Source organism: Phoenix dactylifera, chromosome 4 (assembly GCF_051530095.1).
Source record: "Phoenix dactylifera cultivar Ajwa chromosome 4, Ajwa_hap1_PhDact_Kaust_v1.1, whole genome shotgun sequence".
Taxonomy (NCBI): domain Eukaryota; kingdom Viridiplantae; phylum Streptophyta; class Magnoliopsida; order Arecales; family Arecaceae; genus Phoenix; species Phoenix dactylifera.
The window spans coordinates 53,638,971-53,657,282 of NC_143193.1; the positions used below are offsets into that span (position 1 = coordinate 53,638,971).

The 18,312-nt window shown below is 40.8% G+C and overlaps 2 protein-coding genes and 1 long non-coding RNA gene across 3 annotated transcripts; all 3 read right to left on the bottom strand.

Annotated features, from left to right (window-relative positions):
* Positions 1–2,527: 2,527 nt before the first annotated feature.
* Positions 2,528–6,147, bottom strand: LOC103698975 (beta-fructofuranosidase, insoluble isoenzyme 3-like). Its single transcript, XM_039133307.3, has 7 exons — positions 5,858–6,147; positions 5,522–5,530; positions 4,534–5,387; positions 4,191–4,349; positions 3,547–3,785; positions 2,929–3,022; positions 2,528–2,821 (listed from the first exon to the last, which is right to left on the bottom strand). The coding sequence occupies exons 1-7, from the start codon at positions 6,042–6,044 to the stop codon at positions 2,636–2,638; spliced, it is 1,728 nt and encodes a 575-aa protein (XP_038989235.2). The 5' UTR covers positions 6,045–6,147; the 3' UTR covers positions 2,528–2,635.
* Positions 6,148–15,633: 9,486 nt separating this feature from the next.
* LOC103698912 (auxin-responsive protein SAUR41-like) lies at positions 15,634–15,987 on the bottom strand. Its single transcript, XM_008780959.3, has one exon. It carries the CDS (start codon positions 15,985–15,987, stop codon positions 15,634–15,636), a length of 354 nt encoding a protein of 117 aa, XP_008779181.2.
* Positions 15,988–17,384: 1,397 nt separating this feature from the next.
* Positions 17,385–18,291, bottom strand: LOC103699124 (uncharacterized). The gene is made up of 3 exons (XR_602826.4): positions 18,159–18,291; positions 17,846–17,966; positions 17,385–17,708 (listed from the first exon to the last, which is right to left on the bottom strand). It is a non-coding gene; the product is annotated as an uncharacterized LOC103699124 (long non-coding RNA).
* Between the last annotated feature and the right edge of the window lie 21 nt (positions 18,292–18,312).

Sequence of the window (18,312 nt, forward strand, 5' to 3'; positions counted from 1 at the left end):
AAAATCATTGGCAATAGGAGGCAAAAGAGGGATGCTTGATTATTGGATCTCTAATCTCCTCATCACTTTAAGAATGCTGAGCCTGTTTCAAGAAATGAGAAGCTGGGGTGTCCTTTCTCAGACCTCCATGATGGAAGGCATATTGTGGAGCTAGATACAACTGGAATTTCTAGCTACCGACTCTACTGAATGGTATCTGTCATCCAAGATAAGGCTGCATTGGGACCCATTTCGTATTGTGACATCTCGAAATCTTGTTCACTTTTGGGTTCGTTCTTTCTTTCTTCTTATTCTACTTCTACTTCTTCTTCCTTTTCTTTTTTTTTGTTTTTGTATTTTCGCTGCTTTGAGACAAGGCATGCGTGCATTCTCGATGGGAGCACGCTTCACCTTTCTACCTATCTCTCCTTTTCATATCCTCGTAGATGATGACAAGTTGAGAACAGCTTTGTGGTCACCCTTCTTGGTCATGCCGTGAAGATTTATTATTACTTGAGTTGAGCTGATACATGGGCGCCTCACACACACCGGGTATGAGTGCAGCCATTAAGTCAAAGAAAAGGAGAAGATACATCGAAGGCGGCACCGAGGCATGAGTATAGAGATGCGATTCCTTGAAGAGGACCAGTCGCAATGCAATTCTCTTAACACTGCCATGGTCCCCCCCTCCCCCCATTTTCCTTTTTATTGAGGTCATGAAGGTCACTACCCATTTCTCGGTTTGTATAATTTGAAGAGCCAAAAGCTCCTAATGATGGATACCAATATTGCGCCACCCAGTTGGTTAGAGATACCTAGATTTTAGGAATTTAAATACAAAAAAAAAAGCATCAAAAAAATCCTTTTCAAAGAGAAAGGAGGGCACCAGAAATTTCTGACATCTTTGCACCTGATCTTTGGAAGTTAGCCCCTCAATTAGCACTGCTCTTCCAATTATTGTGATGTGTCGGAACAAGTGTCGTGTTAGGGCTACCTTCCCTTTATTTTGAGGAAGGTCATTTGAGTTTTTTAATTGTCACTCCTAGATTTTTTGTTATGGATATCATAAGATTGGTGGGAGACGCCATTTCCAAATTTTGGGCAAGGAGTGTATCTTTCGCACGACCCGCCTTAAGATTGATAAATTTGGAATGCTTTTGAGATCTGCGCATTGGCGATCCAATGGCAGTTTTGGGAAGCTAAGATTGGTTCGCATGTTAGAGTCAGGAGACATCAAACTGTAACAATTAGAAGAAAGGAGATCTCTCATCTCATGATTTGTTCACATATTAAGGTGTTTGGTATATGAACATATTTTCCTTTCGTCAAGATGCTCCTTTTTTTTAGCTAAAAAAAAAGCCAGTGGCTTTTTTTTTGGAAGAGGAGGAATAAAAAAAAAAGGAGACAGATATTTTTGTTAGTGTTAGTCATGTTCTGCACCGAGCATCAATAATGTTTCATTAAAATCTTAGTCTCATCCCTATGATAACGGCGAGCTGTTATAAGAAATTGATGTGGTTCTATATTATTTTGCTATGTTGGAAAGGAGCATCAAGGAGCACCCAATAGTGCCTCCTGTCCACTATTTGAGCAAGGAAGAGCTAGTGATCCATGTGTTGAAAGTTGACACTAGGCATATCCTACTCAGGCCAAGTCACTTGTGGCACTCGTTGCTTCTTTAGACTTTATAAAAGCATAGTAGGCATGCATTTCCTAGCAGGTTTATAGCTATGCTCAGGTGTACTCGGGTTCCAATTCATGTATAACTAACAATTCATTTAATTTGTGAAAAAAAAATTCTCACTAATTTTTTTTTGAAAAGCTAATGCTTGGATATATGATGTTTAAAAAAATAATTTTTACATGTTTCGTTAATCATAGAAAAGTAGCACATTCTAGAATGTCTTATGTTTCTCCGAGCATCTACTTTTCTAGAAAAATTATGTAATATACTTATTATATTCTTCCTAAAGAATAAAAATCTTGCCTTATTCTATCTAAAAGCTTAAAAATATATTTAAAAAAAATAATTTTTAGCAAGTGAGAATTAAATTTTTTTATATTTTACATGAGTTTTTGTTTTAATGTAATAAATTTACTTTTAAAAAAAATTCAACCAAATATAATATTTTTTGTTGACTATATTTTTTTTTTTTTTCCGTATGAACCAGATGAGCCATAAAAGAACTAACCTTTACCTTAGCAGGCTCGTTTGCCTCACTCTCTCTGGGTAAAGTATAATGTCAATTTGTCCACTTGTAAGGCAGGCAGGTTTCTTGTCATTGGAACTCTAAACAAAAAATCTTCGAACTTTAAAACGAGCACTATTCGATCTATGCTGTAAAAGAAAAAAGGCGCCGTTCTAAAGAAAAAGAAAATGCACCACTTGATCTTTAGTTTCTTTTTTCTCGGTTCAACATTAGTATCACACCAGGCTTCACTGGTGATTGTCGCTTTCTTTATCTTTCGAAGTATAGAAACCTCGCAACCATGGCGGACTGAACAAATGCTTCACTTAAGAAAAAGTTCATGCTTCATTTGATATCCATTTAGGAACATGAATGGTGCCATTTTCAAGCTCTAATCAGGTTTCATTACAGGAAAGCTTTGCGTAATTTACTAGACAACAGATTATGCATTCGCACAAAATGCCCTCCTAATCTCCATTCATGAGAGGCCTCCTGATCTCCCATGCTTTCAGCTCCGAAACTTTTATATCCTCCAACCCATTGTTGAAAACAAACAGATGAGCATCCAGTCCTACTGCTAAAGTAGGATAAACTCTGGACGTAATGCATGTCTTCCCTCCCGCACCAAAGCTCTCCACCACAGAATTGTCAATCTGCACATCAACAATCAACAAGAAAAATTAAATGTGAAAAAGATCATTAATCCACAATTTCACTGAACTATTCTAAAGTAATTAAGGGGAACGATTGATTGACATACCAAGCTCCTTAGAGAGATTCTCTTAGTATTGGCTATATCAATATCGACAAAGCCGGCGAAGGTTGGTTGGTAGAGACGCGGCACTAAAGAAGACCTGTATGTATAACGAGGACTATTAGTAACATGACTAATATTTTATCAGCAATTACTTATTTACCAAATAACAGTGTGTTATACTAGAGAAGTAGGTATCTGCATCTCCTTATTGTACATTACAGATCGGTCCAAACCATTGAGTCTTTTTTTTTGATGTGAGTCCAAACCATTGAGTCAAAGACGTCCCTTTATCTACAGCCGCAATCAAACTCTGACCCACCAAAGCAGACTTTTGACTTTGCTTATTGGTCAAATACAAACACCTCTCGATTCAAGATTAGGTGATTACGCTTCACAAGCACAAGAATCTTGACAATCTAATATTGTAGGTAGTTCATATTAGCTCAGCATGTTTGCCGGAGACCAATTGTTTGGTCTGTTTCAAGTGCAAGGTTATGAAGTGATGGTTAGGTGTTCGGCAAAATCAAAATGAGTGCTTCTGCTCTCTTGCCAATTACCATTCCTTGGACGAGCTATGAGAAAAAAAAGAGTGGTGGATTGAGGAAGCGAAGGATGGCAAACCTTTTGGGATCATGGCACATTAGGACCACATGCTTATTCTGAGCTTTGAACACCCTGAAAAATACAGCAGTTTTCTCCTCCATCTTTGCAGAAGCCAAAACCAGGAGGCCGAAGGGGCCAACTCCACCCCTGACCTCTGCGTCCTTCAGGCCACAGAGTTTTTGTGGATCAGTCCAAGTATGATTAAAGCTCTCAGCTTTTTCCAGGCTTGAGACGTCAAAAGTTACCTCCACGTCTGCCTGTAGAAGAACACAAGAGGTCAACAACCCACCGAATACTATTCCAAGTCCGACCGGAAAACAGATACCCGATGGTAGATTGTCAGAATTTTCTTAGTAGGTCTATTGCCAATATCAACATTTTCATAATAGAGACCAAGTTCTCTAACAACAGGCTTTACTTTCTGGTAAAGATGAAACAGCGGACAAGAAAAGAGTAACAAGTTCCTAGCCATCCAAGACTCAGAATATATTGCACTCACAAATAGCAGGAGTATGCAGATAATTTGAAAAACAATGTTGGAAAAGAAGCTTAAACTTGCAGGAAGAATCAGTATACTAATGAAATTGCAGCAAAATACAACAAAATACTTGGTGAGCGATAAAGGACAGCAGATAAAAGCATAGAACAAAAGGTATACTAGCCTGTGAAGTTTGTATTCCTTTTACTTCAAAATAATGCCCACTTTTCACCAACTTGTCATGGATATAAGCTTGCTTCGTTCTAAGACTTTCGAGCTCCTCGATCGGCCATTGCACAACTTGCCGCTGGTTGCTGTCAAGCCAAAGAATCCTTGGAATCGCCTAAAACAAGAAAAGCGACACATACAAAAACAACAACAACAACAACAACAACAATTTTAATATAAAATATCTTCGAATTAATATTTAAAAAGAGAGAGTAAACAACCTTCATGTCATCAACTACTTCATATAACATTTAAAATTAATTAGAATAAGAATAATTCTAAGAACGATCAACACTCACCTGAATCCCAGCCCAGCCTTTAGTGGTTTCATTCTGAGCTATATCCGACTCGTTCGACCACCCCCACAAGATCCTCCGCTGTTTTGCCGGATCGAAGAACGTCTTGGAGGCATAAAAATTTCCATAATCAAACCTGAGCCCGGTGTTATTATCGGGCGAGGTATTGTCGGGCACATACCTATCCCGAGCAAGGTCATACCTTCCCACCGTGTAATAATCGAACCTCGTCAAGTCCAAACTGACCTTGAACACATACTTCAACCCCTTCCCGCGGGCTGACGTGTCCAAGCCGAGCTTGCCCGCCGGCGCGACGGGGAAGAAGTCCGGGCACTCCCACATGCCGGTGTCCTTGGACGAGTGCAGCGGGTGCTTGGCCTTGGTCCAGCGCACGAAGTCCCTGCTTCTGTACAAGTACGCCATCCCCCGTTTGCTACGCTTGCTTCCGACGGTGACTCTCCAGTGCCCGTCGGGCCCCAGCCAGGCCGTCGTGGGGTCGCGGAACGCGCTCGCGTTCACTCCGGACGGGAAGATGACGGGGTTGTAATCGGGCTTGGTCCATTCCCGGAGGTACGGATCCGATAGGTCCTTGGGGAATGCGACGTTTTGGAGCTGGCGTCCGGCTCCGTCGATGCCCGTGTACATAATGGCCGGCTTGTTGCCAGGGTGAATGGTCGCCGAGCCGGACCAGGTCCCGTTGATGTCGAATGGTTTGGACGGGTAGATCGCCGGTTCGAGCGGGATCCAGTTGATCATGTCCGTTGAGATCGAGTGCGCCCACACGATGTTGCCCCACACCGCGCCCTTGGGATTGTATTGGTAGAACAGGTGGTATATTCCATTATAATACATGGGTCCTGCGGAAGCTTGCAGTTTTAGCATCTGGTCGAGATTCTGAGGAAACCTTAGTAGGTTTGCTCATCCGTCGTATTTAAAATTGGCCGGAAAAAGTCAAACTAATAAGGGACAGATGAGTAAGCAGCGTACGTACCATTTGGATCTGCTCGTCGCGTTCATTGAATTCAACGACAAGCACGAGCGGCCATGAGAAGAAAACACCGAAAATATATATCAGCAATTCAGCATCCAACCGCTCAAATGGAAGAGGAATCTACTGTTTGACTAATATTTTCTAGGATATATATATAAATGTCTTTTCCGTGAGAAGGATCGAGAGCATTGATGAGGAGAATGCCATCAAAACATAGCCGTAGTTGTAAAATAGTAGTTTTAATCTGGGATCATATTGAGAGATAAATGGTGAAGAGAGAGGAAAACAAAAGGAGAAGAAGAGGCAGTATTTTTAAAAGAGGGAGCGAAGATTCACCGTTCATCCAGTTTCTGGGAGGCTGGAAGTGATAGCCTGTCTTCAACGAAGAGTTGACAACGGGGACATGCAGGGACTGGAGGTGAGAATACACCACATGAGAAGCATCCACCGTTCCATTCCTCGCAGTGAAGAGAACCACCACTAGTATCCACGCCGTCCAAACTCCCCTTGTTGGAGTTCCCATTTAAGAGTTGCAAAGCCCACACGCAGGTACAAGAAGAGAAGGATCTAATGAAGGGTTAGTAGTTGAAAGGAGAGATGGAAAACAAAAATGATCTCTAGGGAACGTATACAGAGAAGGACAGAGGAGGGGTGGGGGGGCGCCGAGGGGAAAATATATATAATGGAGGTGCATGGCGGGAAGGGATGATAATAGAGAGACAGGAAGGTCTGCACGGGTATACATAGAGAGTGAAAGATTAAATACCAATGGTGTTGGTTCAACGTATCAATACGAATGTCTTCATTCGTTATATAGATAATTACAGAGTTTTAAATGAAGATAAAGATAAGATAAGATAACAATGAGTTTGAAATTAAAGATTTGAAGTGAAGGTAAAGATAAGATTACAATGAATTTGAAATTAAAGTGAATATATATATATGTACAAAACTGTAACAACTCAATCAAATTCTGTTGGAAGACATTTTCTTTGAATTTGAATATCTGAATCCTCTGTTAATTCCTCCAATCTTGGACTCTGACTGTTCTCACTAACATCCCCCTCCAAACGAATGGGGGGAAGAGAAACCATGAGCTTGTAATAAGTGCTGATTAATCTATAATTTAATATTCTTTTTCCAGCACTTATCAATGATCTTAAATGGATAACTACTTGTTTTACCAAGAAATTGAATAAACAATGAAATAAATTTAAATTATGGTAAGAGGTAAATAATACTTTTCTTAAAACAGACTCTGAATTTGTTTCTCTTCTAGTTGAGATCTTTCATAAAAACATTCAAGGAGGAGATTGTGTTGACCCAAGGTTCAGCACTAAGAGGCTGAACTTTAGGCGCCTAATCCTCCTCTACTTGGTTCTGATTTGTATTAGTCAGTCTTCGCCTGCTGAATAGGATCCAATCCTTGGCTGCTGCTTGGTTGGGTTCGAACACAAGTCACACAGGGTACTACAGAAATTCAGGCGCCCCAAATTGAGCATCACGGCCGAAATATGCTCCTCCCTCCCGTTCCAGCCACGAGTTCCACGCGACGGATCCACGTTTTCAACATCTTCCATGAACTCCTTCGTGATTCACCCATCCAGGCGTCTGCCCTTCCCTTCCGCCCGTGATCCAGTCCTTTCCGTCCGACTGCAAGCGTGATCCCGACGTCCCAACCGCATCCAGCGCCTCCGTTTTCATCCGGATCCAATCCCAGCAGCCATAGCCAGATTCTCCGCACGTTCCCCTTTCTCCCGCGATGCATCCAGCCAGGCATTTTCCGCATTCAAGCACCTGTGGCATCGTCGTCGTCCCCGGGTGTTCCGCCTGCGACCGTTCCTCCGTCGATCCCGCAGCCAGACATCTTCCACATCAGCCCGTTCCAGCAGCATCCAACGACCACACCAGCCACCAGCATCTGCAAATCTCGTCCCGGAATCACAGCATCCGCACCATGATCTTCAGCCCCTCTCCCGTCATTCCAGCAGCAACCGCATCCGCGTGCCAATCTTCCGCCCGAAATCCAGCCACGGATTGACGCCCTCCGCCCTCTCCAAGCTTGCTGGGGACCTATAAAAGGAGGCCATCGTTCGGTGGCAGAGGGGGGGGAGCTCGGTTGAGAAGAAAGAAAACAGGGGAGAACCCCTGTTTCGGTGAAGAAGAAGAAGCCACCAGCAGAGAGAAAGAAATAAAAAAAAAAAAAGAAGAAAGAGGGGAGGAAAGAGAAGAGTTTGTGTTATTCTGGGAAGAATGAGAGGTGAAGGCTTTCATTTGAAGATGGAAGGACATCCGGCCACCATGCGCGGCTGAACACCTAGTCTAGGGCTGGATGAAGCCCTAGCAATGTAACAGGGCATTGTAGTTCTTACTCTTTTAATCTTTTTGGAGTTTGTTTAAATTCTCATTCTCAATGAAAAATTATTTTATGATGTTTAAACCTTGAGCATGCCATTTACTATTCATGTTGCTAAAGTAGTCTAAGATGATCCATGCCTAGGAAGATGAGATGTGCTACACCCTAGATTAGCATACTTAGGTAGACACTTCATGCTATACCGAAGATGGATCTTCCTAAAACTCTTTATGCTTTTATTTTATAAGGCTTGTAGCCAAAATTGCATGCCTCTCCAAAAGATAAGATTAAGAACACAATCCTTGATGCAATGCTATGTGGTGGATTCCAAACCCTAGATCTATTTACTCTGATAAATTCCAATCCGTACTCATAGTTTAATTTAGTTAAATCAAGTTAGCAAATCCTTCTTTTTGATTTATTTTTAAAAGAAAAATAACTTATTCTTCAATCCCTGTGGACCGACACCCGTAATCACTATCCTACAGGATACGTGCTATTGCGTGGTTTATTTTTGAAATTGAAATAACCGATCAGCTTGTCTTTAAGGAGAAGAAAACGTGTAGAGGTCAAGCTCTTGGTAAATATATCTACAATCTGGTCATATGTAGAAATAAACCGGACAACAACATCCTTATTGAGAACTTTCTCGCGAATGAAATGAACATCGACCTCTACATGCTTTGTGGGAGCACGGAAGACCGAATTAGAAGCAAGAGCAATAGCGCCCAAAATATTTGCACCAAATAGTAGGAATTTGAAGAAGTGGAACCTGTTAGTCTTTTAACACCATACGTAGCTAATACAATTCGGCAACCGTCATCGCCAAAGCCTTATATTCGGTCTCTGTACTAGATCGGGCCACCACGGGCTGCTTTTTGGCACACCATGAGATTAAACAAGGACCAAAAAATACCCCAAAGCTGGTAGTAGAATGGCGATCATCTAGATTTCCAGCCCAATCGGAGTCGCAGAAAGCTTGGAGATGGAGATTACCTTTTGTAAAAAAGAGGCCATGGTCAATGGTGCCCTTGAGATAGCAAATAACACGTTTTGCTGTTGTCCAATGAGTCATAGTAAGGGAATGGAGATGTTGACAGAGCTGATTCACGGAGTAGGCAATCTCAGGATGTATAAGCATGCAATACTGGAGGGCACCAATAATCTGATGGTATTTAGGGGCATTAGGGAGAGGATCACCACTAGAAGATGAGAGTTTAGCGCTAGATGTGCACGAGGCAGAATAAGGTTTAGCTCCAAGCATATGAGCACGATGTAAGACATCCATGATATATTTGGACTGACGGAGATGCAACCTATGAGAATCCCTTGTAACCTGAAGAGAGCCCAAATCCTTCAAGGCAAATTCAGATTTTAATTGGTGAACGAAGGATGAAATAAAGGTGTTGTCCGACCCTGTTATAAGAATATCATCCACATAAATCAAGAGAAAAATATACATGTCGAATTTATGATAAGTGAAAAGAGAATAGTCCACCATAGAGCCCACAAAATCAAGTTCCAGAAGGCACTAAGAGAACCGATTGAACCAATCTCTAGGAGCTTGTTTTAATCCATAAAGAGCCTTATTTAACCGATACACATAATCAGGATATTTTGGATCTACATAACCATATGGCCGAGCAAAATATAAACCTCTTCATCAAGAGTCCCATTGAGAAAGGCATTTGAGACGTCCAATTGTTTGATATCCCAACCAAAATGGATAGATAGAGTTTGGACAACCCTCACCGTTGCTGGTTTTATAACTGGACTAAATGTCTCTGAAAAATTAAGCCTGTTAATTTGAGTAAAGCCCTTAGCCACTAATCGTGCTTTGCGGCGATTAAGAGGTCCATTCTCCTTTTGTTTGACTTTGAATATCCACTTGGTGTCAATCACGTTGTGATTAGAGGGCTTAGGACAAAGAGTCCATGTGTTGTTGGCCAGCAAAGCAGCATATTCCTCATCCATCACCTTTTTCCACTCTATAGAAACTACAGCTTGTGAGAAATTCAAGGCTCCTGAGGTGATTGAATTGTGGCTTAGGCGGAAATGGGATGACGTGTAGAATAATGAGTCACAAATTTAGGAAATTGTTTAGGCCTAAGAGATTTGGTTTGTGATCTTGTCACAATTTGGTTGGAATGTGAGTTGAAGTGGAAGATGATTCATGAGACTCGGGAGGTGGAGAGATACGTGTAGAAGGTTGTTGCAAAGAAGTTGGAGAGGATAATGGATAAGAAAAAGAATTTGAAGGAGTAAGAGATGAATTCGAAATAATAGGAGCTGAAGAAAAACTAGGAGAAGAAATAGGAGATGAGGATACCGAATTGTGAGGCAAGATGACGGTTTGGGATGCTGGACAAAAAATAGGAGTTTCAACAAGAGTAGCTGCTTCTATCGGTTGAGAAAGTACTGGCCTATCCTGAGTTGAAAAAAATTTCTCATCAAACACCATATGCCGTGACATGCATATCTTTTTTGAGATTGGATCATAGCAACGATAACCTCTATGATTAAATGAGTAGCCAAGATAAATACATTGTTTACTGCGAAAGGCAAATTTGTTATTTGTATAAGGATGGAAAAGAGGATAACATGCACACCCAAAAGAACGTAATTGAGAGTAGTCAAAAGACCTTTTAAAAAGAAGGCTATATGGGGATGCAAATTTTAAAATGGGCATAGTCAAATGGTTAATTAAAAATATGGCAGTTAAAAAGGCATCAACCAAAAATTCTTTTGGAAGATTAGATTGAGCTAATAATGATAGCCCAATTTTCATGATATAGCGATGTTTTCTCTCTATAACTCTGTTTTGTTGAGAAGTGTATGGACAATTGAGACGAAATTGCTTGATCTTATAGGAGAAAAGATTTTCAACAAAGATTTTAAATTTAACAAAACAAGCAAAGACTTCTGATTTATTTGAAACAGGATATAACCATATAAATCTCGAATAGTCGTCAATAAATAAAACATAATACCGACAACCACTTAGAGAAGAAATAGGAGATATCCAGACATCAGAATGAATTAACTCCAAAGGACTTACTGACACTCTATTAGATGGAGTAAACGGTAATTGTTTACTCTTTCCTAATTGACATGAAGGACAAACTGATTTCTGAGATAATGGGCCGACAATAGGAAGCTTGAAAGAAGTTATGATTTGCTTGGTTATTTGGGCGGAAGGGTGTCCTAGATGAGCATGCCAAATATCTGGAGAAGTTTTAAATCCAAGGAGAGCTACACTTGCACGACAATGATTGAGAGAAGATTTATTCAGCATGATCGGATAGAGACCGCCTTCACTCAGTCCCTCTAAAAGTATTCTTCCTGTTTATCTTGTCCTTGACAAAATAATGAGTATCAGTTAGGACAAAGAAACAATTGTTATCTATGCAGAATTTGTTTATAGAAAGCAAATTTATCATTGCTTCAGGACAATGTAAAACACCTTTGAAACATAATTTTTTTTTATGGAGTTTGGATAGAAAAGGAACCAGTATTAGTGATGGAAAGTCCAAATCTATTACCTACAACCATGGAATCCTCACCACCATAGACTTCCTACAGAGTTAAATTAGCAACTTCATTAGGAATATGTTGGTTAGCACCAGAGTCTACATACCAAATATTAGGGTCCTCATGTATGGCATTGCTTTGTGCAACCATTGCAGCAAGTTGCGTAGGTGGATGGCGGCCTTGTTAACTGTAATCTATACGATGGAAACAATCTAAAGCTTGGTGATTAGTCTTCCCACATTGAAATAACTAATAAAATAATATTTTATTTTTATAAGAGGGAGGATCAAGGCCGAAGTCTAATCCGATTTTGATGCGATCCAAATCCAATCTAAAAACCTATTTTAGTTGGACTCGGATTCCTGCGTAGATTAAGGAAAGTCGAATGTCAGCTCTCTCCTCAATTCTGATCCACCGGCATCAAGAAAAATCTATTTCAGTTGAACTCGGATTCCTGCACAAATTTAGATTAAAAAAATCGAAAGTAAGCTCTCCGCACAATTCAACTTCAATGGGACAAAGACCGTCGTCTATAAATAATGGCTCAAATATCTCATGTACGCATACAAAATATATGCTCGTTGCTCTCACCTCCTTCGTCTTGTCATATATTTTGTTTTTAGAGTCATGTATCATTTAAGCATTGTAGGACTATCCACAAATTTTCGTTTTTTTTTTTTTTCCTGTGCGCGGATCTTTTAGATCAGCGCCCCTTTATCTACTGAAGGCAGCCGATTTCACTGATAAGATAATGGTACATATTGAAGCAGGAAAAAGGGTTTCTCGGGAATACGAGAACGGAGCAGCTCATAAACTTCCAGGCGTGCTTCCCGCGAGATTGTAACGTAGACCATGTACCAGGCTGGTACTTTCAATGTTAATATTTTCCAACCGTCAACTTTAAAACAAAACTAAAGGTCGCAGGGTCCGCAGGTCGAGGGAAGTTATGAATGACATAAAGAATTTTTTACTCTCTTCCTTTGTACGTTTATCTATTTGCTTCTGCTTAAAGAATCACAGCATGCCTGAACAACGTAAGCATCGCATGGTACTCACGTGTGTTGCCAACATTCTGGCAGGGGCAAGTCGCATGCCACAGGGATATCAGATGCATATTGGGACCTACGCTCATCAGATTCAGACCATATGACTTTTTCTTTTTGAAAGAAACAGGGAGGAGGAAAGGTTCTTCCCCACTAATTTATTGAAGAATAGGATATTAAGGATGTTAATACGAGATTAAGGATCGGCGCTGTATCGGTCTATGTAATGGTCTGATGACCACCAGATTCAACTGGTGTCAAAAGAAAGTCTCATGCTGCCAAATCTGTCCTGAGTTTTACAAGGATTGTAGCCTGTGAAGGCTCACTTTGTCAAACTAGTAAGTTAGTACATGCAAGCATTCCATGAATCAAATGGAAAAAAAAGATAATCCAACTCTTTTTTCACAAAAAAAAAAAAATCGTACTTATCAATCAGTTCGCTCAGCACAAATACAAAACTTGAGATGGAGAACAAAATCTCTCTCTCTCTCTCTCAAGTTCCAACAAGAAAGAGAAGTCAAGAGAGAGGAGAGAGCAAGACAAGAAAAATAGGAGAGAGCCAAGGGGCTCTCCTTCTCTCTCTCTTCCTTCTTTCCGGCGGAAGATGCTCTGCGGCCGTAGCCGCCCATGGCCGACGACCTCAGCGACGACGGCCCAAGGTGGTGTCGGCCGCATGCCACGCCCGGCGACGGCCAGCCGAACGGAAGGGAGAGCAAAAGACCGAACAGAGGAGGCTCGGTCATCACTAAATCCGACAGCTTGCCTGCCGGATTCCAAGGGAACGTGGCCCAAAGACGAGAGAAGAAGAAGAAGAGGGTGCTCATCTTGCCTCTGGCTTGCTTCTCCGGCCGACTCGACGGCGAAAACTCCAATCTCCTCCCACGGAATGCTTGGCGGTAAATCCTCCAATGGAAAGGCTCGCACGATTGAAGCCAAGGGAGAGGAAAATGGGTACTTTTATAGATGGATTGATCACCCGTTTTTCTTCCTTCCGTTGGATTCGGGGGAGGAAGAGGAGTTGGAACAGGGGAGGGAGAAGGCTTTGATCGGGAGTCTCCCTCTCCCTTTTTCATGGGTTGGGCCGGTGCTGTTGGTCAGGGGCCGGCCCAAGCCCAATGTTATGTGGGCCCTTATACCAGGCTCCTAAAGATCCAGCTATTCAGCTACTCAGTCTCAGGCTTGTTCAACCAGGTTATATGAAGTTAGCCACTAGTTTTCTTGATTAGTAATGGACCGTCAATCGGAGACTAAATCCCACATCAACCAAAGTTGCTACTAAACAGGGTGGAGCCACCCTGTTTATCTTTGGCTGGATTTAAGAAATAACTAAGCGATTATTAATCTTTTCAAGAGCTTTCAAGTGCAGTAGTTGCCAAGAAGGGATCGAAAATATAAGAGTAGTGCCTACTGATTCCTCAAAAAATAAATTTAAAAAAAAAAAAGACTTTCATCTTCCATCAACAGAGTAAGTGATCACCAAGGAGTAGCCTTCCGGCAGCATTAATCACAACCAAATCGAGACCGCGGTCAGGTAAATCATTCTGCTGGACCGCCAGACATGAACTGATCTTTGATCTCTACTTGACTGCAGTTAGATTTGATCCAAATACCAGAGGAGACTATGGGCATGTTTTTCATTGAACTTTGTCTACGGGCTAGACACCAACGAGAATTGCACCTTTAGTACTGAATCTTCTAGAGTTACTTTTGGAAAAGATGTTAATCGAACTGTAAAATTCTGAGTAATTTCCTTGCTATATTAATTTTATTGAACCCCAAAACTCGCACATATTTTGATCGCACAATGAGGAAATACAACAACATTATCAATGATTTTGCTCCAACCAAAAAAATGAAGCAAATACTAGACCATGTATTCTCTCACAGAGGTGGCGGCCGCAGCACTGGTGATGGCAGCAGCGGAAGATCATCCAGTGGTGCAGGTGGAAGGATAATACCAATTGTAGGAGGACGTGGAGGCAGGGCAGGGAGTAGCAACTTAAATCACCTACACGCTGTCTTTCTTGCTTGCGCTGTTCCTTTTGTTCTTGGTTTGATATGCATGGAAGAACATAAAAAAGAAAAAAAAAATGGAACCTAGTTTAAATCTATGATGGGTGGTGGATTGGTAGTACTCTGTTCCATGGCTTCATAACGTAGCTCCAAACATTTTTTTGGGTAAAACTGGATATTTATTATATTATTTTTGAGTAAATACAACTATGAGAATCAGCATGTAGCAGATCGTAAAATGCTCGGTTTACTAAAGAAAACTGAACTTATTTAGAAACCAGCAATCTCCCTATTCTTTGCTTCGACTTGGATCAACATGTCATTAGAAGTCCCAGATTTTTTTTTTTTCTTTCTTTCTTTCTGTTTTTGTTTTCAGTTGCCAACAGATTCCAAGCCCATCAATCTCTTTCATTATTTTAAAAACAAATATATAACGTGAAGAAAAGCCGATCTGTTTCCGCCAATGCTAAGGAAGCTTGCTTACACTCCTCAAGAACAGTCAATCTGCTCCCTTTTACTTTGTTCACCACTGCCAATTAGCAAGGATGGTTATGGTGACCTAACCTTCCAGTTTTTTTTTCGCAGAATGCAATGGAAGGAAAAACAATTTGTGTTCGGCATCAAAAGCAATTGTAAATCTGAAATCATTCTGTATGGAGATAAATAAAAAACGCAGAGAATAAAAAAGGAACTCATATTTGTTTTACTCTTTTAGATAGAAATCCACATGAAGAATCATGAAATCCATTTCAGCTATCACATAGAATCATGCCGATGATTAGAAAAAAATAATCACTCACACAAAATGAACTTAGACGCAAATGACTGGAATTCACTCGCAGAAGAAGAGTGGGATTTTCCCTTACAGATCTGAAAGAGAGCTGGCTTGTGTAGCCCTAGCTGTTCAAACGGATTACAGGAACTTTCTTTGTTTTTAAAACTAAATGAGCACCATGCTGATTCTATTTTCTTTTTCATTTTTTTCTTTGATAAAAGATATCTTCTGCTTATGCAAAAGAAACTGAGCATATTTCCATGCATCACAAAAACTAAAGACTGTATACATGAAGCATACATCTTTCTCACCAAAAAGAGGAAAAAAGAATCTAATAATGAGAGAAAAAGATCATAAGTCATGGAAAGGCCCGTGACTGAGTTGTTTGCACCAACTAAATGAGATCTTCCATCAATTTCTCAAGGTCAAACTGCCCATGCGAGCACTTCACAGCATTCACCACCTCCTGAAAGACCGAAACATTGCATGGCAGCATCAACCCACTCCTCTGCTCGAAGCCATACTCCCTGTAAGCCCTCTCCAAGAGCATCCTAAAGAGCGGGTGCGAAAGAAAATCAGTCGGAATGACAAACCTCTGGCGCTCTTCTCCGACATAAACCGGTAGGCACCCGACTGAGATTGCATTCAGAGGAAGTTCCTCGGAACTCCCAAGCAACCATTGGTCGCGCAAAGGCTTGAGACTCTCAAGCACCTTGGCTTTTTGAACCAACTTCATGACCGGCACCATCTTCATCACAAAGAACAATGAGATCGAGCTGACAAAGAAGGAAGAGCTTTAAGATACAACTCTGTACTTCTGACAATGAAGGATGATGGTTGGAATTCTTAGGATGTGGGCAGCAGGTAAGATGGGTCGTAGTATATATAGAAAGGATTGCAGCTGGAATCATAGCTGTACGGCAAAGCAAAGTTTTCCAATAAGCAGGAAAAAGGTTATGCCACGCCATGCAATGGTTATATAAAATAACAGAAGAGGCTTGCCGTTTGGGACCCGAAATTTTTAATGTCTCATCCAGAATATTTTCATTTGAGTATTAACCGTACAACACAAATATTGTCCTAATAATAAGCATGCACACATGCTGTGTCTCATTAGACCCCCACAGAATATGTCATCAGACCCCACAGCTACAAGATCATGGAATTGCCAGAAAACGATGAAATAACAAGAATTGAAGAAAACAAAACTCTGATAAATTAATAGAACAGTCTGGCCAGGAGAAGTTTTATCTCAGTATAGATTTAAGATAACAGATTTGAAACTCCTTTTCTGCAAATGTAGAAACGATCATGAAAACAACTAGTCAATCCAAGAAATGCCGTATGAACTACTTCTGAGGACCACTGATTTTTTTAATGAGAGGTGTGGGAAGAGTCAAGAAATTTAATCTGGCAATAAGTTGATTAACATATCGTTGTCTCCTTCTATTTCTAATTGTCTCTACTAAGAAGGGGGAGGATGTTCTGGATACGGTGCCACATGAGCTAATGACAACCTCTGGTTTGGACTGTTCTGTTTACGGTATCAATCGTAAGCTATTCTTTATTCTTTATCAATTAACTTGCAACTCGACCTATTCCAGTTTCCCCACAAAAGCAAGATAAGACTTCTCTCGCTGAAAATAATTGCAACCTTGAACAATTCTTTTCCACCCAATTTACAACAGACCTGTTAACTTCCAAAATTCTTTCTCACACAATGAGGGGGACTGAAAAACTCTAACAGTGGTTCAGTGGAGATCGATGGATTTATATTTTTGCTGCAGAAGATAGTGCAGATAAACAGACTAATGAGTCTTATAGATCACTTAAAAGTATGGTGTAACAGTTAGAGAAGGTAGGGTACATGGTCCAGCCATCGGAGTTAATTGACAATGAAAAAAAATGGGGGAAAAACTTTGTTTGGCACATTGAAGGCTAGCTAAGGTTCCATGTGGTACTGTTGTTGCAAAAACATTATAATTATGTGATTTTAACAGTAACAATAAACTTCCATTAGAAGATTCCAAACAAGAATTCCTAGCTGAGAATTTACTTGGATTTCTTCATTTTGCAGATGTGTGTAATCATAGAAGTAATTAGTGTTAAAATGCATTCAGCAAGCTGTGCTTCTGTGCAAGATAATTCCAACCTCAAACAAGAATTGAAAACTTGTTCATATAATATCTGCCAAACATGACATGGAATCTTGGATTGCAATTACATTCGAAAGCCTAAGCCAAATTAAAGCCCAGATGTTAATGTGCCACAGGGCAGGGTCGACAGCATTGCTAGAAATTAGCAACCAACTCAAGTTCAAGAGCCTGGAAGAACTTACAGCGACCCTTACCACTATATTCAATATCCTCACTTTTCTTTTTATATCCAGTGAAACCAACATTAGACAAATTCAACTGCCGCTTACCACCATTATCATTGGAGCCATCCTCCTCCAGCTTATCAGACTCCCTAGGCAACACAAGCATATCAAGTAAATCAAATAAGGGAAAAGGACAAAAGCAATTACTTATTTCACACGCTTCAGCTTCTTAGATAAGCTAGAGTAATTTGACCTTAAATAGCTAGCCAGGTTCCAAAAAACTCACCAGATGACTTCAACTGTATCCTTGAAGTAGGGGGTGCATGTCCCCCAACTGAAGCGAACCAATGTTGGGAACCCAAACACCGGGTGCTTATGATGATCCAACCATGCTTTGATCCCAAGATCTGGCCAAAGTACATCGTGAACTCAAAAGTTGGAAATGTTTAAGGTTATATGCATGAATTCGAAATCAGATAATGACAGCATGCTTTACACCCTGAATATTCAGATTTAGAATGTACTTTCCCAATAAAAAAAATATGAAAGATATTGTGTACATTAGATAGCTCTAGCAGCAAAGCTAAACTATAAACAACCTCTTCTACTCCGTCCAAAATCTCGAAGGGCCCGACACGGGGAGGAGGAGGAGTCCTCCTCCACGGACGCTGTCGGAGGCCTAGCCTCCTCTTCGATCAAGCTAATCCGCCGCGAGAATCGCGGTGGAGCAACTACCTTCCGAGCTTATCCCCC